General features: G+C 37.9%; 2 protein-coding genes across 2 annotated transcripts; one reads left to right on the forward strand and one right to left on the reverse strand.

The window, feature by feature from the left end:
• Window positions 1-4,836: 4,836 nt before the first annotated feature.
• On the forward strand, window positions 4,837-14,427 carry LOC144573919 (uncharacterized). Its single transcript, XM_078323700.1, has 17 exons — window positions 4,837-4,988; window positions 5,589-5,747; window positions 6,178-6,324; window positions 6,934-7,071; window positions 7,252-7,380; window positions 7,546-7,692; window positions 7,987-8,180; window positions 8,623-8,720; window positions 9,562-9,679; window positions 10,156-10,337; window positions 10,575-10,963; window positions 11,747-11,959; window positions 12,330-12,393; window positions 12,914-12,972; window positions 13,121-13,229; window positions 13,678-13,791; window positions 14,038-14,427. Exons 2-17 carry the CDS (start codon window positions 5,598-5,600, stop codon window positions 14,157-14,159), a joined length of 2,373 nt encoding a protein of 790 aa, XP_078179826.1. The 5' UTR covers window positions 4,837-4,988; window positions 5,589-5,597; the 3' UTR covers window positions 14,160-14,427.
• A 6,558-nt stretch (window positions 14,428-20,985) lies between these two features.
• Window positions 20,986-22,810, reverse strand: LOC144549669 (uncharacterized). The gene is made up of 2 exons (XM_078298445.1): window positions 22,360-22,810; window positions 20,986-22,017 (listed from the first exon to the last, which is right to left on the reverse strand). The coding sequence occupies exons 1-2, from the start codon at window positions 22,808-22,810 to the stop codon at window positions 21,983-21,985; spliced, it is 486 nt and encodes a 161-aa protein (XP_078154571.1). The 3' UTR covers window positions 20,986-21,982.
• Window positions 22,811-24,632: the final 1,822 nt, after the last annotated feature.

Here is a 24,632-nt window from a genome sequence, read left to right on the forward strand (position 1 = left end):
AATTTTGTAAAATTTTCCTCTGCACCGCCTCTGTCATCTCAAACTGTCTCTGTCATCAATTATTTCAGGTTTGTTTGAAATATAATTAAATTAAATTAGTATATAAATGCGTTAATTTCTAATTTGATTTGTTATCAAACTATTGATTATTGTAAACTTAATTAATTTGTTAATTGCATTTTAAAAGAATTCATTAGGAGTGTTCGAACGGTTCGGTTTTGGATCGAACCGAATTAGTTCGGTTATTTCGGTTTTGGATCGAACCGAATTAGTTCGGTTATTTCGGTTTATTGGATCGGTTCGGTTATTTTGGTTTATTGGATCGGTTCGGTTATTTTGGTTTATTAGATCAATTCGGTTGGTTTTTCAAAATCGAATTATAACTTCGGTTCGGTTCGGTTTGAAATTTTTTTTGAAACCGAAATAACTGGTTTATTTCTAAATAACTTAGTTTATTTCTTAATAGTCCGGTTTATAATCAATTGTTTTAATTAAAAAATTAATATATTTCGGTTTGAACCGAACAAACCGAGCAAACCGAAATAAAACTTTGGTTCGGTTCGGTTGCAATGCTAATTCGGGTTGGTTCGATTCTATTTTTAAAACTGAATGATAACTTTGGTTTGCCAAGTTCGGTTCGGTTTCACGAATATCATGCATGCAGAATGTCATTAATTTTTATTAGTGGTTAGTAATTTTAGTAATTTATTTAATAATATTCTTAATTTTTATTAGTGGTTTGCCAAGTTTGGTTTGGTTTGGTTTGGTTCGGTTCTATTCTTAATTTAGTAATTTATTTAATAATATTAGTGGTTAGTAAATTTAGATTGTTATTATTATTTTTTAAATATCATGCATGCATAATGTCAAGTAGTCGTGATCCGGGTGGCCCTTCACATGCTGCTGCACATGATGATTTTGGTTTTGAATCAGCATGGTCAGCAAATAATTTTAGCAAATTATTATGGATGCCGCATGACCAACATAAGGTCTCACGAATCCATGATGATGTAAGTTACTCCATGAATCATATAAATTTTTTTTTTATAGAATGATATAACTAATTGAATTACAATATTTTACTTTAATTAAATTGTATAACATTGACAGGATTACAGAGATGTAGGAGTGGACCCTCGAGGTATCCAAGTTGGCGATATACAATATTATTGTTGGGGTTTCGGCGGTGCTGTAACCAAAACCCGTTTAGGCTTAAGGTGCGGAATGACCGTAGAACAAAAATTTCTACAGCCAACTTAAGCTCAGGATTAAACGGGGTATGTCAGGAAACTTTCCAAGGCGGTCCACCTTCAGTATTCCTTTGGCATCAAAACCCAATTTAATCCTTTTACAGATCTACTCCATGATTGATTTCTAAAACTTTAATCTACTTACCAATTAAATAGATTAATATAACATATTTATACCTTGTTTCCAAATTACAGTTGGAATGCAGACCGTTGGAATGCAGACCGAGCGAGTAGAGCCTCACCAGGGAAGGAATCGACTCGGAGTATCACACGTGTGATACCTCCATCGGTTATCCACCAGGACTAACCAGAGAGCGGTTTATTTCTTTTGCCAGAAATACTATAAACCGCGGAATTCTGCAAAAACACTATTCACGGGAAAAAAGACGAAAACCCGTAAACACGAATTTTCGGTTACTCAGTTTCATCAAATGAGCAAAACTGACATACCGCGAAATTCGGTAAAACACTATTCATCGATCCCGTAAATATTCTCCACAACAACCCGCAAGATTATACGTCAACTACGTATAACTTTCTTTTCTCAACCGAAATACTATTTGGGAGAGAAACCGAGAAAGAGAGAAAATACCGATTTGATTCTGCACGAAACGATACAAGTGAATTAGTTATTTTTCTCTCTACCCCTCCACCCCTATTTATAGGGTTTAGGGTCGGTTGCCAAATGACCAAAATGCCCTCCAAGTTCGGCCTATTTACAAGATATGCCATCGAATGGATAAGGATGATGACATGTGGATAAGATCGATGACGTGTCATCTGGATAGGATCGATGACACGTCATGCGGATAAGCACGAATCTGAAAAGACCCGAATGCCCTAGGCCCGAACACAAATAATGTTTGTATAATTATTCTGAACAATTATATATATTTTTCTGCGGTTGTTTGTTTCGGTATCGATGACGTGTCATCTGGATAGGATCGATGACATGTCATGCGGATAAGACGAATCTGAAAAGACCCGAATGCCCTCGGCCCAAATACAAATAATATTCGTATAATTATTCTGAACAATTATATATATTTTTCTTGCGGTTGTTGTTTCGGTAATTTATACAACGTGTCCTGCACATTTATAAATTAACCGGTTAACTTTTATACAGCGTGTCACACACGTTTATAAATTAACCAATGTTTTTGCTTGTTATTTTTACATAACATTTATAATTTAATTATAACACGTATAATTAATTATAACCATCTTACTATTGATCATAACCAATTTATAATCAATCACAATAAGATTCTCCGATTAACTCCTATATGGTGTGACCCAATAAGATCTGTGTTATGTTGGTAAATAGAGTTAAAACTGTTTTAACTTCTATAATCATGAGCGGCATCTGGCAACACATCATGACCATCCAATTACACAGATGATGCTGTACAGTACAATATCATGATCCAGTAAACAATTTACCTGTGTCAGTTCTTTTGTCACATAGCTATCAGATTAGTTTCAAGGTAGGTGTGTGTCATCCTTGTAAACTTAATCTTTTCTTGATCTTGAGCAGATTATCAAATATGATTACTCTTGTAATCATACCGCGCGCTGATAATCTTACTCTATCAAGGGGCCCAGTGATGCTATAGCTCGTATAGAGATACGAGGGACAATAGTACTTTTGGTAAACCATCACTACCTCAGCTAAGCCATGTATATCGAAGAGCTACCGTTATAACTGCATTTTACCGACAGCGTTTGATAACAATCACACATATACATTTCTTAGTAGGAAAGATGAATACCTTATACTTTAGAACTTAACACTGAATGAAAGCATTAATGACACGAACACAATTCCGTATAATGTTTCATTCGGGGTCTGTCAGATATCATGTTCCTGGAACATATATCTATGTGATTAAAATGACAACTCCTTGTCTATGGTCTGTAAAACTTGACCATCATTTAATTCACATACTAACCTTACAGCGGTAATTAGTGTTCCTGCTAATTACCTTGGCCAGTGACCTTTTAAGAGTATATATCATCTATATTATGGAGTTTCACAATTTCAGTCATGAACTCGAAATGATCCATAAATGCAATAATACTCAAGGCAACAAAATGATATTAATCATCCAATTCATGAACAAAGCTTTATGATAAATTATCATATTATTGACTTCTAGATTATTACACTAACAATTATACTCATTCTCAGAATATCCAAGTTGGCGATAAATTTCACCTTTCACATCATACCAACCGTATTCATCAGTCACGCTCAATGAGAATCGAGGACTAATACTATACTCTACTCCTTTATGACCGTGTCGTATTTCACCACCAAAATAAATTCTCAGCATCCACATGATTAATTATTTTTATAAATTAACATGCACAATAATGAATAAATTACATGTTATTATTATTACATTAATAAAAACTAATATTAATTAAATTATTTTACAAAAATTACTGAATGACATAGCAGAAAATAATAAAATTATTTAATTAAACAAATATAAAGTTCAATAATTACGTAAAAACAAATTAAATTTCATAACATTTTAGTGATACCTTACCAAATTTACCTATTGAAATATATTCATAACTAATATTAATTAAATAGAAATTACATATTATTAACCTACAATAATGAATAAATTACATATTATTATTATTACATTAAAAAAAACTAATATTAATTAAATTATTTTATAAAAATTACTGAATAATATAGCATAAAATATAATTAAAGAATTACCTGTTTGAAATTTAATTTCGCTATTAACAACAACAACTTCTTTCTGTCTGCTGCTATTTGAGTGATGTCTCCGTCTGAACGTCTTGCCTTCTGTTTGAGTAGAAATGAGAACTTTTCTCTCCGTCTGAACGCCTTGCCTTCTGTGTGAGTGGAAATGAGTTAAAAGCGTGCCGGGAGAGTATAAAACAAGCCGTCCGAGTTTTTTTTTTTTTTTTAATTCGGGACGGGTTGTGTAGTCCCGTCCGTTTTTTTTTTTTTTTTTTTAAATCGGGACGGGTTTTGTAGTCCCGTCCGGCTTTTTTTTTTTTTTTAGCGAATTTAATTAGGGAGTTGGATAACGATGATTAACCGGGACGGGTTGTATAATCCCGTCCGGTGGGACGGGTCCTCACAACCCGTTCTACTTAGTTTTGGAAAATATTCAAAAGTAATGTTCTTTTTAAATATTTATTTTATTTTATAATAAAAAATTCGGTTGACACTCCTACGGCGGTACGGCCTACCCTCAATTGGAAGCTCCAAGATATAAATCGAGCGCAAGTCTTGAATTTCTCTCGCTACCCTCAATTGTATTCTACCCTTGAATGAATCCAAGACCCTGTCTGCGCTGTTGTTGGGACTTTAATGCTTATTCTCCTTCCATCTCAAATCGGATTGGTTTGAATTCTGATCGGACGGTCCTGATCTAAAGTAAAAAATCTGAGTTACTTAGAATCCGGACTCTTAGATCACCCACAAGTCTATTTTATCCGAATTTCGAATCCGTTCGTTCTACTTCTACCACTTCTCATTTATCGCTTAACGGCCCTCTTTACGCGAATTCAAATTTCATTCTTTTCGAACCCTAGTGCTCTGATCTGAAAATCTCCTCAAAAACCCCAGTGCACTCCCCTTTCGCTTCGCCGGGCAGGCCATCGGAGCTTCTTGACTTCTCCCTTCCTCCCCTTCGGTCTCTTCGTCAAGTCTCTTTGTGCTGGAGCTCATCCATCCTGCAACCTCAGGTGCGTCCTCTATCTTCTTATTTTACCCGATCTAGATAGATGGTGTTTTCGTCGAGTGCGCGATCATGACTGGGCGTCAAGGGCACGTAGGCGGTGAATTGGGTTGAAAGTGAAAGTCGTCAAAGGGAGAATGGAATTTCTACAAGAAAAACCAAAACCCTCAGCTTAGATATCATCTGCTCTTTTCCTGGGCCAATGAATTCGTACTGGATATTGACTGGCACAAAAGTAGGGATAATCTAAAACATCGCTAGTGTTCTTTTATACTCACGTCAAACGTTGCCCTTTTTTCTCGTCCACTCATCTTTCTTTATCAAAGCTGGAATCTTCCTTGAGAACTTATTGACTATCTTTTCAATTTCACTCTTTTGCAGGTGTGAGCTGTGACGAAATCAAGCTTTTATCCCTCCCACTCCCTGTGGATAGGTTTTCTTGTGTAATTTGTAAACTAAGCTTATTGGTAGGGTTTTCTTTTTACCCGTTTCACTGAATTCTTTCATTTTACTTACTGTTTTTTATCAATAAAATTCAATTCCAAATAAACTCCTTTTGTGTCTTTTTCATTGAATTTAATTATATTCTCATTAGCTTTCTGATCAGTGTAGATTAATGGAAGAAGGGTACGATCCGCTCTCGCATCTCTCCACTGCATTGTCTCTCCTCCCTCGCACACTCGCTGAGATCGGCTTCTCCCTTCCCATCGCCTTGTCGGAGGTGGGCCAGATGGATGCTTTTTTCGACCATATGTACAAAGTGATGGTACTCTTACCTTTATCTCTTCCTCTGCATCGTGATCTTATATCTTGATAGATTTTAATGCCCTTGAAGTGCCATAAGTAACAGTCATTTATTTCTCTATTTTTCTGATCTGATAGGTGTATAACTTAAGCTCCCAGTTTAGCTTTGATTTTGGAGTTTGTTTGGTTTTTCTGGAAATGCACATGTAATTTTAAATCCATTAGATATCTTTCTTGCACCCGCGCCCTTACTTTCCCTTCATTACATTTGTGTGTAAAGTTTGCCTAGCAATGAATTACTGAACAAATTCAGAAGGGAGAGACAAGGACTTAAAAAACAAATTTGTAAACTGATTTCATATAATCTAATGTGTGTAAAGTTTTTGCTTTATCAGTTTATAATTAGTGGGTCATATAATCTAATTTGTAAACTGATTTCATTTTTATGTCAGCAAAAAGACCCAAAGTCTGGCAACAAGAGCCTTGAAAAATGTCCAGGCCCAAATCCAAACACCACAGAGAAAGAGGGGGATAAAGCTGGGAAAAAATGTTCTGTGGGGCAGAATCTGGTCTGCAATTTAGCATCCTCGGAACCCATGGTAAGGCTTATCCATGCATATGATATTCTGCTTGTTACTGAAACTTATACACACACACAGAAGGTACTTTAATGTACCTGGGGTGGAGGCAGAATTTTTTACTAGAGGGGTCAATACACAAATTACTGATTATTTTTTCTTAGAAAGATATGGGGGTCAGTTTTAGAAAGTCTGTAAAGAAGTATGGGGTTCAGATAAGCAATCTATAACATTTTTATTTAAAATATGTCATTTGATTGAATTTACCAAATATCAGGAAATCAGGTGACAGTTTCCGTTGTGTCTGAGAGGGCTAATAATTATTTATACTCCACATCGTCACCTTTAGAATTGATAAAATATTTGTTATCTTCATTTGTTTTTGTGTTCCCACTGTGCTTCTTTTCCGAACTGCTTCCCTGTTATGATATTTTATTTGTGCTTATCCAAGTTAGTATGTAAATTCTGTTGTGGAGCATTAATTGATGAATTCCCTTTGTTACCAAACCCAAAGCACATTCAGAAAGAGAAAAAGGGATTATAAATGAATTGGTCCAGTTATTTCTGTTCAAGTATTGAACTTGTACATTACATGTTTAATTGAATCACTGACTTAGTTTTTCATGTGAGCAATTGAAGCAACAGCGTAGCACTGTAAGCTATGATGGCAAGCCGAGTCCAAATCCACAAACCATAGATACAGATAAAACTGGAAAGAGTTTTGAGGGCCAACTACTGGATGTAAAATTGGAATCCTTAGAATCCACGGTACGGTTCCTCCATGTGATTTTATGTTACGTCCGTTTATGTTTCCCGTTGAGTTACCGAGCATTCGGTAGAAGGAAAAAGAAAAAAGAACTTTTTTAATCAATTGTTTTGTTTGTCTCGACTTTTGGCTAAGTGTGTTGTAAAAATGCTAATTGAAGTGCTGTAATTTATTGTATGCAGCAGTTGGAGCGACGACCTCGCAATAATAGCTGTGCAGACGAGTTGAGCCCACTTTTAGACAGCCTGCAGACTGAGAGGTGTGATACCAGAAATAGTAACCAGGGACTAAGCTGGGATGTTGTAGACATGGTAAATTCTCATAACTAGGAAAAAAATGTTTTTTTCTCTAGTTGATAATTGAGGGGATCTATTTTTAGAATGTGATTATTTTTTGGGTCTCTCTTTTCATTGGCTGTTTGAAGTTATTGTTGATAGACAGCTACTTAAGACACTATAATTCAATGTTTATGTCAGGAAGTGGAGCCCCAACCTGGCATTAGCAGCCATCCAGACAAACCGAGCTCAAATACCAACAGCAGTATGGTAGAGAAAGACAAAACTGGAAAAGATAGTTATGAGGGAAAAAATAGGGATCCAAATTTTGAATCTAATAAAGCTGCAGTAAGTTTTCCCTTTCCTTTTGATATTCAGATTTGAGATCCCTTTCCTCAATCAGAAAATGATTGCAATGTACATATTTAATTTTTTAAATTGCATGCTTAATTACTACTGTTAATTTTCACATTGCATACCTTTAACTGACATGTATAGGATATTATTGAACAATTTACTAGGTTGTGTGATTTGGTTACCAAGCAAATTTAGACAGAAATAGAAGACAAGTGTTGTTCGAGTCCATTTTGTTTGTTTTTTGTTGATCAATTAAGGATTTTTGCTTTTACTTTTTCATGTCAGATGATGAAGCCACGGCCAAGCATCAGTAGTGATTCACACAACCCTAGTCAAGCTCCAGACAAGACAACGGTAGAGAGGGAAATAAGTGGAAAAGTTAGCTCTCATCCAGAGCTGATGGTTGAAGATAGTAGAGCACGTCGGAGACTTGGACTTGGACTTGTTTATAATATAAGTCCATTTAAACTAATACAGAAGTGAGTTATTTACTTTAAAAAAAAAAAAAATTCTTTTTGGTTCTGTTCTTTGTTCTCATTCCCTCTGATTTGCTCTGAGAGTGCAGATTTAATTAGACTTATTTTTGGCAGGAACTATATTGTGAATACTGAGGTTTTACATAAATGTCATATCATAATTTTGTGGATACTTGGGTCTCAATCTCTCTTTTACTGAACAATGGTAAATAGTTATCATGATATAAAATATATTATAGGCAGTGACCTGTTATAGCAATCACAGTACCATTTGTGCAGGTATCAGAGTTGTGGTACAAGCTGTTGCTAAGTGGTACCACATCAGGCACAAAAAAGATTTCTTTCGAGTCCCTACTTGCATACATTGTCCTGAGAATACTTGGCTGATGTTCTTTTTGTTACTTGTTTAGATGTAAGAGTACCTAACAATAATATAAATGAATAGGAATGAGAAGGCTAAGCAGGTCGTTCCTGTTGATTTCACAGTATTGGATCACATTTCAGATCCAGATGCCTTCATAGAGAAGGCCTATGAACTGGAAGGTAATGCTAATGTTTGTGGTGTTTATTTGTAGGTGGTCGTGCAACGTTTTGAAACTACACCAAGAATTGTAGATAATAACATATTTTTAATGAAAATATATTTCCAGTTGAAAGTCAACAAATAGTTCCCTTAGTTTTAATTAAATCCCCCGTCCCCTACGGAAAATCCAGCTTGAACTATACTGAAATCTGTAAGGTAGATGCTTAATGTTGGATTTATTATAAGTTATGGTTTGATTTGGTCAATAGAGAAAAATTAGGTGCAGCTTAGTTACTTATGCTGGACATAACCTTGACTTTATCTATTTGGGTTTTTTGCAATAAATCCAAAAGAATCAAAGATGGTGTTATGTTTGGGCAGGGTGGGCATTTGCTGCCACTGGTCCAAAGTGATTGTTATAACCTGAAGAAGTATTGCTGTAACAGAAACTAATTATAAGATAGTCTTTGTTTCCAAAATAATTGTAAATTTATGCCCTAACCTGAATTTTTGCCTCACCTGTACTCTATGCTGGATCTTCCCCTGAAAAAGGATGTTAATTTTGTATTTGAATATAAGAGTTTCTGAGTTTTTATTGTAAATACTGCAAAATTTAGCATTAGTGGCTTAGAGCTCATTTTAATATTATATAGGTAGTGTATATCAACAATAGCAGAAACTGGTCATTTTTTTTGTGTGTGTGATAATAATTGCAGTATTTTGTTAGTAAGGGCTGTTAATGCTCAATTGACCCAGTTTCAGGAAACCCTGTAAAGTGCTGGTTGCAGGAATTATTTACGACTAATTTAATAAAACATCAATAGTTGTATCCACTATCTTATGCTCTTGTATGGAATACAGCTGCTGTGGCAGAGATCCAGAGGCTGGGTGGGGAAGCAAAAATAATAGGAGAAAGAGTATTTAAGGCGGTGGAGGATGATCAGCCAAGGAGGTGTCGTCCTGGACTAGGACTTCAAATGTATACATCAGTTTCTCATACTCTCTCATTAATAAAAAAAACTCCTAAAGTTCATTGTATGGTGCAATGTTACACAAAGTAGCCTGGTATAAACTTATTAAATCACAGATCTGTATTTGAAGGAAAAAAGCCTCAGATAAGCACAAACTAAACCAAAAGCGAACAAAAAGGATTTTTATTTGTATTGGCACCAATCATGGTTGAAACTTTCTTTTTTTATTTGAAAAAGCTTGTAGTCATGGTTGAAACTTGCTCATTCATTTCTTGCTCTAATTGTCAGATTTTTTTTTTTAATTTGTTGAATACTTGAAATAAACAGTTTGCCTACCCCAACTTGTTTGGGACTAAAAGGCTTGGTTGGTTGTTGGTTGTTGAAATAAACATTTTTTTAGCTCCTAGCTGTGTTGTAATATCTGTCAGTTTTCCTAAGTTATATTATATTTTTGTTCTCTGTCCTTTCTTATATTTTTGAATAGGGAACGACCTAAGTTTGTCCCTCTTCCAATGTGTCCTTTACCTATAAAAGTTCAGTCTGCATGTACATGCCGAAACAGTGCTCCAGCACAAAGCACTGGACCCCCTGAAACTACAAAAGTGACAGATTTCTCTGGATCACAAAATGAAGCTTCATCAAACATTTCTAATGCAATCAATGAAGGTTTGATTTCTTCAATACCTGCTTTGTTATATTCAGGATTGCAGTATGCTCAGTGACCTAAGGCTGGTCACACAGGTTAACTCCTGTACAAGACTACTCTTGAGCTAAAATGGTAGTACCCTTAATATAGGAACCTTTTGGAAAATAATTTTAAGCCGATTGAAAAAAATAACAGTGTTAGGTAGATAGGCCAATTTTCTCTCTATCTAATTTTTCTCCACCATTCAACATAAACAGTGCCAGAGATGTATGCGTCAAGTTCTTTTCAGAATCTGTTTTCAAATCTGGAGAGCATTCCTGACGATGAAGCGAAGGCTGTGGCAATGGTTTTTGACTTGCTAAACCTTAAACAGCACGTGATACCCTCTTTGGTCATTCCCGAAATACCAAAATTCTCCAGATTGGATGTTGTAAGGTCCCCTTGGAGACAACTTCCATCAATAGAGAGATTGAGAGAACTCAGGGGAGAGGACCCATTGGTTGCCTTTCAAGAATTAAAAAGGAAATTTTTTGGAAGAAGTCCAGCTGCATATAATAGTGATGATGATACCAATCCACTACCCGGGGTTGGTTCTGTCAGGAGTCTGAGCACTTCACCCGGCTACCAGTTTAGTTTTGAAAATGAGGCTAGTACCTTTTCTCTCTGCACTTATATACTTGTTAGGTTTATGGTTTTATTTATTTGTATGTATGACACCATCTCATGCGGGACCTTCTGGTAGTCCTAATGTAGAAATGGAAGAGTTTCCTTTTCAAAAAAAGGTACGTGGTTAACATTTTTCTTTTGAAGGTTAGGGGGCGAAATGTCCGCTAACAATTTGTATTAACGAAAGAAATGTTTACAGCCTAAGTAGATATTACAATCCAGTTATAAAGTAAAAAGTACAGCAAGCATAGTCCAATAATAACTCGCAAACCCCGCCCTTGGACCTGAATTGCAGTACTGAAGCTGTCTATTAACAGTGCCGGTACCATTGGTATATTTCAAGGGCCGTGCCCAACATCATGCAGCCCATATTGTTGTTGGAGAAGATCCTCACATTCTCTATCTCCACCCTGCCCAATATTGTGCAGCCCATATTGTGTTACGTATTGGTTGCAACAATGCACTCCTGTTAGCCACCAAATAGCATCTATGGTTTCCAGGTTGTTTACTGGCAAGGAGAGATTGTAGTGTGCCAGTAGCCCTCTCCAGAAACATGAAAGGGAAAGTAAGATGAAGAGAAGGCCGTGGCAATGAGATTTAAAATGTTAGCTTAACCGGAATTTGGATTGTTACCAACCAGCAATAAAGTACCAACTCTGACCTGATTAGCAAAGAGCCCACCATACTTAGCATTGATCAAATTAGTTTTGTTGGGCCACATTGTGTGTTTTTTGTCTAACATTAAATTTTATATTTATTTCAGGTTCCTGAAATGACATCTGAAGCAAGAGGTGGCAACTTATCAGATGACGACGACGCTGGCAATGACATGCCAGATGAACCAGAGATGCATTCACCATGGGATAATTCACCTGTCAACACAGAAGAAGTTGCAGTGTCTGGGATGCCAATGGAGAATCCGCCTGTCAATATCGAGGTGTCACCATCTGCTGTGCCATTGGAGAATCAGCCAGAGGTATGATAAATGAAATCATGAGAAAATTCAAAGAACCAAATTTGTTGTTCATTTCTTGCTCTCAAACCACACATCGTACCTTTATATTACAGCCTCGGTTGGTATTACCTAGTCCGGGTTAAAGATTTCTAGCTACTCTTTATTCAAATTCAAACAATGCATTCTATCTACTGGAAACATGTTAACCTTGGATAAACCCCAAAAGCAAACAATTTAAAGAATTTATATCGAGTTTAATGAAAAATTTGGAAGGTGACTACCTACTACCTCAAAGAAAAGAGAGATTCAAACAATGCATATTTCTTACTCTGTGCCACTCAGGTCCTTACCAACCTGATCTGTTCTTTTACTCAAATTTCTCTTACAACAGGAAGAAGTGGTCAGAGAAGAAGCTTCAAGTAGAAAAGGCAAGAAAAGGGGGCTTGAACATGCAGGTGAATCTCTCAAAACTAGATTCTTCAGATTCCGTCGATTTTGGTTAAATGAAACCCCATAAATTCATTTTACACAAAAGTGTAAATTGGAGACATTTGAAGCATACAATGTTACATAAGCAAAATATTAGTTATACCAAGAGTAAATTACACAATGGTTCTTCAAGTATTACATAAGCATACATTTGATCCTCAAAAAGTTTCAGAAGTACCATATTTATCCATTACAAAGCTATCTGGTTTGGACAAAATGAGAACCAGTATCATAATTTCAATTTGATTTTGTCCAAACCAGATTGCTTTGTAACCAGTTCATATAAACTCAGAACCCTAAAATTAACCCTTTTCCTTTGTTAGCTTAATTTGGAATCTGGACAAAAAAGAGACTTTGTAGAAATTGGGGCACATTTGTGAAAACTTAAGTGTGTCTAAACCTCGGCCTCCATAATGCATGTTATTTGAAAATGCTATTATATTATGCTGTAATTAGGAACTAACATTTGATATAATGTATCAACAGACTCTTCGTTGGACATACATTCTGAGATTCTGACTCCAATGTCAGATAGAAACACTATGGTTTGTGCATTTACCTCTTATCATTATCTATTTTAAATTTTGTGGCCTCTTGTGAGCATCGAAAATAACAGACTGGCTAAGTAATCCTTAATTTTGTTGCTTTGACTTTATATTATATCATCATGACTTCTTTTTTTATTTGATGCAGGCACAAGTAGGTGCTGGTGTTGTAGAGCCTCCTGAAAAGAGAGATGAGGAAATTGCACCTCCAAAGAAAAGAAACAAAAGACAACCGAAGAGGAGAAGCAACATGGAAAGTAAGTTTATTCTTCTGTCTGTATTGGTTTTTGCGGTGCTCCTTCAGACTAGGCAATGGTTGAGGTCAGGCTATTTATTTTAATTTGAAAACAAGAATGGTCGGGTCCAATTTGACATTCTAGTGGGTTCCAGAAATATTTTCTCTAACATGATCCACTCTAGTGGTTCTTATTATTTCTATCTATGTTGTTGGGTCACTGTCAGCATTGAGAAGTTCTCAAAATTCATAGGTAGTGGCATATGGTTTGGCTTCTACCTGTCTTAGCATGGTTGAGTCAGGCCAAATTTACTCCATGCAACATCTCTGTAATGGGATATAATGCTACATCTATTATATAATATTTCATTATGAGAAATAAGGCCTTATAATGAAAAGACATGCTTAATTCATATATATTCTTTTATGATACTAATGAGATAATTTGCTTACCTACTAACCATTTGTAGTTGTGGAGGGAGGTCTCGAGGAGGTGGGCGGTTTGAGGAGGAGCACCCGAATCAGGTCCAGGCCTCTCAGGCATTGGATGGGAGAGCGCTTACTTTATGGCCGAGTTGATGATAGTGAGTGTCTATTTGCACTTGATTTGTTCATTTCCCATGTACTTCTATAATCTTGATCAGTTTATGTTTCACCTTGCCTACTACACAGAATTATAAACACTAAATTAGGTGAAGTAAAACATGCCTTGTAATTGCCCTATAAATGTTATGATGTACTTATTTAATTGTTATCTATAGATGCATCACAACCTAGCATCCATCAACGGATTGTATATGACTTATTTCTTTTGTCATGTACTGCTTTAGAATTCCCTGCTGCTGTTGGTGTGAAGGAATGCTCTCCTGCTACTGTTGGGATCCGAGTGAAGGTGAGGTCATTCCTGTCAGATGAGCATGCTGACCTCATTGCACAGCTAGCCAAGTACTGACATCACTGAGGTGTTTGTTCCTTGTGGGGAATGTGATATACGAGAACTTTTTTTAATTGTTTAGAATTGGTTTGTCTGATAACATTTAGGAAGCAACTATCTACCTATTTTTCTTTGAGGGTTTAATTTCTTATTAACCTGTAAGAAAAATATTTAAATGGTTGTATAATACTAACAATGGTTGTGCAAGTCTCAAACTTGATGCTGTCTAAAAATGTAATTTGGAGTTCAGCTGTAAAATGTATTATTTAACCCAATGTTTTTAAATGCGGTTCAGCTGTAAAATGTATTAATTTGAACTAGTTTGAATCGCATCGAATCGAACTACTCGAACTTGAACTCAAACTGAGTTAAGTTTGATTCGGTTAGATTCGTTTGCAGCCTTAGGCTTACGCCAATGCTTCTTTACATGGTTCGCCAAGTGAGATTGAAATAACTGAAAGTCTGAAATTATTATTATAACTCGTGTTCAGTGGATCTTATTACAAGAAACATGGTTGCATTGGTTCTTGTGTATCTGCTTTGATGTCAATTTGGATGGGTGTCTGCTTTGAGATTTGGTATCATATAAGATGTGTCTGTTAAGAGAATCAATCAGAGACGGCACAATTCGTACCTACATCCACCTCTATGCACACACACTGTTTTTTTTTATTTCATTCAAACTTATTTCTTACATAGAGAGAGGCCTCCTTTATAGAACATAGGCAGGCCATTATTCTTTTCCTTATTTTGTAAAAGATAATTGGTAACTAATCTAAGATACAAAAGAAATAAATATGCAAAAGATCCATCGCCCCTCCCTCAATAGGCGCCTCCACAAATTGCCTTCCTTATCTGGTGCCTATTCCAGCTCACTTCCACACTCCTCCTCAAGTTGGATGGTAGATATCTACCATTCCTAACTTGTCGAGTGAGCTGTCAAAAATTTTCGTGGACACTGCTTTGGTCAACACATCTGCCAGTTGATCTTCAGACCTTACGAAAGGGAACAGTATAATTTTTTCTTCAAGATTGTTCTTTATGAAGTGACGATCAACTTCTGCATGCTTTGTTCGATCGTGTTGTACTGGATTGTGAGAAATATCTATTGCAGCTTTATTATCACAAAATAATTCCATCTCCTCCTGAGGTCCATACCCAAGTTCGGTCATCAGTTTTCTTAGCTACAACAAATCACAAAGACCCTTCGACATTCCTCTAAATTCAGCTTCGGCACATGAGAGAGCCACCACATTCTGTTTCTTGCTCCTCCAAGTTACTAAATTTCCTCCAACAAATGTGAAGTATCCTGCCATTGATTTTCTGTCTGTGACGTTTCCTGCCCAGTCTGCGTCAGTATAGCATGTAATTTTTAGGTGTTCGGTTTTCCTGAACTGTATCCCCCTCCCAGGGGACCCTTTGAGATACATGAGTATTCTATACACCGCTTCCATATGTGTTTCGCTTGGAGAGTGCATGAATTGACTTACCATACTGACGGCATAAGCAATATCAGGTCGAGTATGAGATAGATAAATCAGCTTCCCTACTAACTTCTGGTATCTCTCTTTATCAGTTGGTACTTGGTCTGGAACATTCCCTAATTTCAGGTTCTGTACGGCTGGGGTGTCTGCTGGCTTGCAATCGAGCATGCCTACTTCTGCAAGGAGATCTAAAATATATTTTCTCTGGGATAAAATAATTTCGTCTTTGGATCTGGTAACTTCTATTCCTAGGAAGTATTTAAGGCCACCGAGATTTTTCATCTCAAATTCTCTTGATAGCCTTTCCTCCAGATTTTTTATCTCAATCGTGTCATCTCCTGTAATCACCATATCGTCCACATAAATAATAAGTGCTGTGAGTTTTCCATGGTTACGTTTTAGAAACAGGGTGTGGTCTGAGTCACTCTGTCGGTACCCATACTCCTTCATAACCCTGCTAAACCTTCCAAACCACGCTCGTGGTGATTGCTTTAGGCCATATAATGATTTCTCCAACTTGCATACCATTGATTCGGGTCCAGAGTGTGTATAGCCGGGAGGAATATCCATGTATATTTCCTCTTCAAGATCCCCATGCAAGAATGCATTCTTCACATCAAACTGATGTAGTGGCCAGTCACGGTTTGCTGCAATAGACAAAAGTACTCGTATGGTATTTAATTTTGCAACAGGAGAAAAAGTTTCTTGAAAATCGATACCATAAGTTTGAGTATATCCCTTTGCGACCAATCTAGCTTTGTATCTTTCAATCTCTCCGTTCGCATTGTATTTCAGAGAGAATACCCATTTGCAGCCCACCGTCTTCTTCCCCATTGGGAGTTCTACTAATTTCCACGTGCAATTTTTCTCCAAGGCCTCCATCTCTGCTTTCATTGCTTCGGTCCACTTTTGGTCTTTTAGTGCTTCTTCTACTCTTTCTGGGACGCTTATTGTTGAAACACTTGCAGTAAATCCTTTCAGTTTTTCGGGTAGGTGTTCTCCACTCACATAATTGCTGATTGGATAAGAGCAGCTTCTTCTATTCCATTCATCCGGAATAAAGCGTTTTGGCGCCTTCCCTCTATTGTACCTGTGGGGCAACTCATAATCACTTAAAATCTGGTTAGTATTAGAGTCAAGTTCATTTACCTCGGGCAGTCGGGTATATCCTCTGGAGCCGGGCCTTGTGGTAAAGGGGAGATTTGTATCACATCATCATCTTCCTCATTTGTTTGAAAACAACCTTCAATATTCAGATCTGAGTCCGATACACCCTTTTTCCTTCTAGTGTAGTATTTCAGGTTTGCTTCTGAATTATTCCCACAAGGTTTTCTAGATCGGGTCAGCTTTTCTGGTCGGTCCATGGTGCTTGGGTCAGAAAGACGCACTGGACTTGAGTTTTGATCCAGGTCAGATGAGGCTTTGGCTGGTCTTGGACCGAGGTCAGGGCCAAGGTCTGTTGGGCCCGAATCAGAGTCAAGGCCCGAGTTGGAATCAGGTTCATGGCTTGTTGGACCCGAATAGGAAACCTGGTCCAGGCTTGCTCACATCATCTTCCTCATTTGTTTGAAAACAACCTTCAATATTCAGACCTGAGTCCGATACACCCTTTTTCCTTCTAGTGTAGTATTTCAGGTTTGCTTCTGAATTATTCCCACAAGGTTTTCTAGATCGGGTCAGCTTTTCTGGTCGGTCCATGGTGCTTGGGTCAGAAAGACGCACTGGACTTGAGTTTTGATCCAGGTCAGATGAGGCTTTGGCTGGTCTTGGACCGAGGTCAGGGCCAAGGTCTGTTGGGCCCGAATCAGAGTCAAGGCCCGAGTTGGAATCAGGTTCATGGCTTGTTGGACCCGAATAGGAAACCAGGTCCAGGCTTGCTCACATCATCTTCCTCATTTGTTTGAAAACAACCTTCAATATTCAGACCTGAGTCCGATACACCCTTTTTCCTTCTGGTGTAGTATTTCAGGTTTGCTTCTGAATTATTCCCACAAGGTTTTCTAGATCGGGTCAGCTCTTCTGGTCGGCCCATGGTGCTTGGGTCAGAAAGACGCACTGGACTTGAGTTTTGATCCAGGTCAGATGAGGCTTCGGCTGGTCTTGGACCGAGGTCAGGGCCAAGGTCTGTTGGGCCCTGTCACACCCCAAATCCCGGGTCTGACAGCCTGCCGCGTATATCTATTAAGTGTCACATATAAATACACGCAAGGCAGTGGATCTTTTCATATGCATTACCAATATCCTCATTTGCTGCATCCGTTTAATAAACCTGAAAATAACCCAAAGGGTGGGGGTGAGAATATATCCTCAGTGCGAAATTTGCCACAGTTTAGATTATTGGACTTGTAATCAAACTCTATATTCAAAAATGAAACCCAAACAATAACAATGCAAACAGATATATATAATCATAAATAACAGTATGCCAATGCTCGACAACACTTAATCAACCTGAAACACAGTTCACGGAATTTCCAAGATGAATTTCAAACACAACATATATTTGGCTTAACTCGATTCATTAGGGCTAGTAGCAACTACAGATGTTCTTTCGAGCTGGACCTTTATCAAACCCACATCTGTAGGGTTACAGACGCCTACAGATGGCCAACCGCTGGACCCTTTATCTGACACCCATCTGCAATCGCTTGGTTTAACAGTTTATTAAGGTCTGGTTCGAATCATATAAAGAAAATCCTCTTTGGAATCATTCCAATAGTCGTAATATTCAATTGATCTTCCAAATGCATTAACACGTAGGAGAATGCCACTGAGCCATAGACGTTACACATGTCACCCACGATCTCAAATCACATCTCATAACATAATCACCCTCCCTCGTCCCAACCGGTACTGGGAACATCGAGGGCCGTTCACCTAAGGCCATTTAGGATCCTGGGAATCCAAGTCAGCATACAGCCCGACTTGGCAAATTCATTGGATCCAAGTGCTTAACTTCGTAAATCCATTCACATACATATCCAAATCGTGGTGACTTTCAATCGAATCAGATCATAATAGATCGACACAACCTACAACCATACCAGCATGCAAATCACTCAAGTCACATAAATTCGAATTTAATTTGATTGGGATATGCAAATGTTTTACACAATTCAATGATGCAATCAATGATATTCAACATGACAAACGAATACACAGTTTAATTACTGAAAATAAAGTATCAAACAAGTCCAAGAATCCCGCACCTGATTACGATGAGCGTACCGCTTAAATTATGGTTCAGGCGTCTCGAAATGCCTCGCAACGTCTTGCTCGACCGAGCCTACACCTATATTATACGTATACTTGGTTTAATTCAGTTGCATTATCAAAACTTAAATTTCAAGAGCCGTCTTTTAAATCCGTCAATTCTTTTATACCTTTCGGCTTATTTATAATCATTTTAATTCAAGTCCAATTCCATTTGTCAATTTTAAGTATGTATGTACTAAAGGCCTAAAGCCCTTTATCCAATTAATTAACATTTTCAACTTGGCCCATGTTACAATACAACATGAATTCGGCCCAGTAAGGAGAGGTCGAAAGTTACAATTAATTCACATCATTTTAAAGTCGAATTCACCACAAGGCATAACAGTTTTGCATTTAGGCCCCTCTCTTAAATAAATTTCTACAAGGGCTGGTTTCTCACATAATCAACCAAAGTTTTGCAATAATTGCAATATGGTCCCTGTCAGGTCAAATGCTGGTAATCATGCAAAATTCAGCACCATACCAGTAGTATACTGGGCTGGTACCACTGGTACCAGCACTTCGCCATTCATACAACACAACACAGCCATGCACAATAAAACCAGCAAAACAGAGACAAGCATAGGTCAAATACAAGGCACCACATTCACTAGCGAAACCAGACAGACAGACCAGAATCAGATCAGCACCAACCAGTAAAACGGAAACAGACATGTCAAAAGCAAATCAGCACCAACCAGCAAAACAGAACATCTCACAAGGCACAAGCCACAAGTCAGCACCTTTGCCGGGAAAATCAACAACCCGAGCAAAAAGGTGTAATTACTACAATTCCCTCAACAAAAATACAATCAATTTAAACAAGAGGCTCGATAATTTATCCGATTAGAGCTAGCCTGGTATGGAGAGAGCAAAGGGGAATCGACACCGGAGCAATAACAACCAGAAATTAGCACGGCTCAGCACCAACCAAGCACCAGAACAGCACCAATCAAGCACCGAGGCAGCACCAAGCCATCACCAGCACGGCACCAAGAAAACACCGAGGCAGCACCACACCAACACCAGCACAGCACCAAGGCAGCAAATGGAACGTACCAGCGGGACCAATTTGCAAGCATGAGGCACAATCCGCATTTCTAGGGTTTCGGATTCTCACGAAATTAGCGGCAACCGGTGCAAAAGAGGGAGAGATAAATTGGAAGAGGAGTTCCACGGGTTAGAGAGAGAAGAGAGTGATATTTTGGTGGTGGTGGCGTGGGTCAGCGAGAGAGGAGGAGGTGTGGTGCGGAGGGGCAGTGGAGGCAGAAACTGAGAGAGAGAGGGGGCGGGCTGGGGTTTTCCGAACCGAGAAGGAGAGAGAGGAGAGGGTGGGGCGTGGGCGGCTCACCGGCGACGGGAGGGGGCGGAGCCCCTGTCTCTTTTTTTTTTCTTTGGCGTAGAAGAAGAAGGGGACGGGTTCGGGAGAGGGGGGGTCTGTCACGGTAGAGAATGAGAGAAAGAGAAGGAGAGGAGAGGTGTATTAAAGGGGATGCTTTAAGATCCGTGCTGAAATAAATCTAAGGGTTCAAAAATTCTGAAATTCAAGTATAGTCTCATTTAATTGATTTGTGGTCCGTTTCTTTTATAAATTCGAGTCGAAGTTTCGTAAAATTTTACAATTAAATTCGTATGTATATTTCGGACCTTTATTTGTCAATTTTAAAATCTAAATAATCCGTTATCAAACAATATATATATATACACACATTCCTAACTAAATCTCTATAATTTCTTAACGAATGAGATTTGTAAATTTTATAATTTATTCGTACGAATGATTTCGTATAATTATATTCTTACTTAGAATTAAATTATTTATATTATGAAATTTTAGTTTCGTTTTAGTCGGTCAGAAAATTTCTGAACGATCGTTAATTTAATTAAACTTTTTATTTAAGCCAAATATTCGATTTAGAAATTTAATCATGTTTTAAAATTTCGGAATGTAACAGGCCTGAATCAGAGTCAAGGCCCGAGTTGGAATCAAGTTCATGGCTTGTTGGACCCGAATAGGAAACCAGGTCCAGGCTTGCGCAAGGATTTGGAGGGCTCCCAATTTCACCATGATTAGTAGCAAATAGAAAAACATTTTCATCATGATTACTCTCCTCCTGAAAATGATTTTTGGTTGTCCCGTAATACCCTTCAGTTTCTAGAAAAGTAACATCCCTTGTTATATAGATACGTTCAGAGATTGGGTTGTAACACTTATAGCCTTTTTCCTGGAGCCCATATCCCAAGAAAATACACTTTTCAGCACAAGGATCAATTTCCGTTCTTTGATTTTTGGGGACATGAACATAAGCCACGCACCCAAATATTCTTGGTGGTAGTGTTAAGATCGAGGGAATAGTTAAAAAAGAAGAAAGATTTTGTAACGAAGTTTGAAATTTTAATAACGCAGATGGCATTCGGTTGATTAGTTATACGGCAGCCATGACAGCATCATCCCATAATCGTTGAGGAACGTTGTATTCAAACAGCAGGCTTCGCGCTGTTTCCATAATATGCTGATTTTTTCGCTCTGCTACTCCATTCTGCTGCGGTGTTCCGGCACGTGAGGTCTCATGAATGATACCCTCATTTACAAAGAAATCTTTCAATGTTTTGTTCACAAACTCTCCACCATTGTCACTTCTAACCATTTTTATGTTCTTTCCAAATTGAGTCTGTATCATTTTTTGAAACATTTTAAACACATTTTCAACTTCATCCTTAGTTTTGAGAAGGTAAATCCAGGTCATTCTCGTACAGTCGTCAATAAACAGCACAAACCATTTATTTATGTTTTTTGAACTAATTGGAGCGGGACCCCACACATCAGAATAAATTAAATCAAATGAGAAGTTACTCTTACTCAAACTGCTCGAATATGGAACCCGATGACTTTTAGATTTAATACAGATTTCACATTCAAATTTAAAACTAACACAATTCTCAAACAATTCAGGAAATAATCTCTTCATATACCCAAATGAAGGGTGACCTAACCGTTTGTGCCAAATTAGCACTTTATTTTTACTATTAGCAGATAAACCCGAAACACTACAAGCAATGGCACCATTCATGTCTTCCAGGTGATACAATCTCCCCATTTTTTTACCACGCCCAATAATCTCCTTCGTGAGGATATCCTGAAATAGACAGAAATCTGGGTACATTAGTACTGCACAGTTAAGATCTTCACAGAGTTGCCTAACCGAGAGCAGTTTGGTGGAAAGAGATGGAACCAGAAGAGTGTTTGTCAAATTCATAGAAGGGGATATACAGACGGTTCCAGCACCTGTTACTGGACTTGATTTTCCATTTGCATTCACAATTTCCCTTTTTCTGGGTTCTGTGTATTCCACTAAGTCTGTTTTTGAAAACGTCATATGGTCTGACGCACCTGAGTCGATTACCCAATTTTCACAATTTCTTTCACAAGTACAAAAATCCAAAAACTGAATATGTGTTACCAATACAGAAAGAGTTACCTTCATCAGATTTTACTTTCTCACCATCAACTAGAGGGATTGAGGAAACATTACCACCTGAAGCTAATGCCGCCTTTCCTTTGTTGCCATCATAGGTCTGCTGCTTCCTCTTCTTTAGATCTTTGTACCAATCTGGATATCCCTTCAACTTGAAGCAGTTCTCCTTGGTGTGTTTGGAGCCGCCACAATGAGTACATGGTCCAGCAGGAGGAGGTCGTGGGTGACTCTGGTTCGGCTGGTAGTGGTTCTGGTTCAGCTGGTAATGGCTCTGGCTCGGTTTTGACAGGGTCAGATTTGCTTCAATTGGTTCTCTCTCTTCTGGCCTTCTTCTTTCACCGACTAGCATTGCCATTGGAGTGGTTGTCTCCTCCTTATTGAGCATGACACTCTGCCTTATATCTTCTTGTCTCACTCTGGAAAACGCCTCTTCAACAGTGGGAAACGGATCCATGCGAATTACTTCTGCCCTCACGCTGTCCAGGCGGTCATCAAGGCCATCGAGGAAGAGATATACTCTATCTTCCTGAACAATAGAGTTATATTTTGCTATATCTACCGCTTATTCCATTGGGTTTGGGCGTCTGAAATCGATTTCTTGCCAAAGTTCTTGCAACAGGTTATAGTGTTCTTCAATGGGTTTACCCGACTGTTTGAGTCGAGCCACTTTCCGTTTGAGATTATACACTTGTGATTTATCATGACCATCAGAATATGATGTTGTGACAGCTTTCCACACCTCCCTTGCACTAGGAAATCGTATGAAATTACTGATCAAGGCTAGATCCATAGAATTAATCAACCAACCTTTGACAGTAGAGTCTTCTACTTTCCACTTTCGGTATTGTGCATCATTCTTAGTTGGAGGAAGAATGCTGCCATCGATGTAGCCGGTTTTGTCCTTGCTTGCTAGCTGCATCTCAACCACCTGAACCCACAACCCATAATTCTGCCCATTGAGTCGAACAGAGATGGGTGGAATTCCGGTATCATGTGCTGGTGCAGGGTTTGATACTGGTGGCAGTACTACCTGCTGTGTCGGCATCGGTAGAGGTTGTGACAAGAGTTGTGTAAGTCGTTCCAGAAGGGTAAGTGCATCAGGTTGCTCGATTGGTTTCTTAGGTGAGGTAGACGGTGTCATGGTGGTCAAACAACCGGTCTAGATCAAGACCGGTTCAGGGGGTTCTTTGTTGTTGGTTTTCGTAGGTTAATAGTAGTAGCACCTCAGAATCTTCAACCTTGGTGCTCTGATATCATGTTAAGAAAATCAATCAGAGAAATTGACACAGTAATTTAACGTGGTTCGGCACAATTCGTACCTACATCCACCTCTACGCACACACACTGTTTTTTTTTATTTCATTCAAACTTATTTCTTACATAGAGAAAAGCCTCCTTTATAGAACATAGGCAGACCATTATTCTTTTCCTTATTTTGTAAAAGATAATTGGTAACTAATCTAAGATACAAAAGAAATAAATATGCAAAAGATCCATCATCCCTCAATAGGCGCCTCCACAAATTGCCTTCCTTATCTGGTGCCTATTCCAGCTCACTTCCACAGTGCCTTCGTCAAATGCAGGTTCTCCGTCACCTTTTCTCAATCCATATTATTGAAGATTTTTTATTGTGATGCTTTTGGCAATTTTATGTTTCAGAACTTGTTGCCGTGTTCCTCCGATTCAGATTTTTAAGCTTTGTCGGTTTTACTCTGTGGTTTGGTTAAAAAAGCTATAGCTGTGTGATCTAAAAGTTCATATCCATCATATAATTATTCCTGGTCGTGTTTCCTCGGCCCCACTTGTTTGATGATTTAGCGTCTCTTTTCTTTTGTTTAATATGTATTGATCGTCTGATTTGAATGTATTAAATATAGAGAAGTGGACATGTTTTTTTCCATTTTTTTTATTCCAGAAGAACATCAAATATCAGGACTAAAAAGGGAGGAAAAGTGCTAATTTTTTGGTGCCAAAATCAGGACTAATAGAAGTACATTTTAATAACCATCTTGCAAAACATGAAAGAACAAAACTAAAAGGTTGGACACATAAACACATGTAGCTTTTTTTTTTTTTTTTGGGTGTGAATCCGTAGGTTTTTATTGATTAAAGCATGAGAGTACATGAATATGTAAGGCATGTTACATGATTGCAATGAAAAACACAATGCAACAACTAAGAACAACAAACAGTGATCTGAATAGCAAGGAAAGAAGGCCCTATTATTCACTGCAAACTGCTAAGGTGCGAAGCCTTTGTTTAAGATGTGAATCCTT

The sequence above is a fragment of the Carex rostrata genome, chromosome 2, assembly GCF_964058835.1.
Source record: "Carex rostrata chromosome 2, lpCarRost1.2, whole genome shotgun sequence".
Classification (NCBI taxonomy): Eukaryota; Viridiplantae; Streptophyta; class Magnoliopsida; order Poales; family Cyperaceae; genus Carex; species Carex rostrata.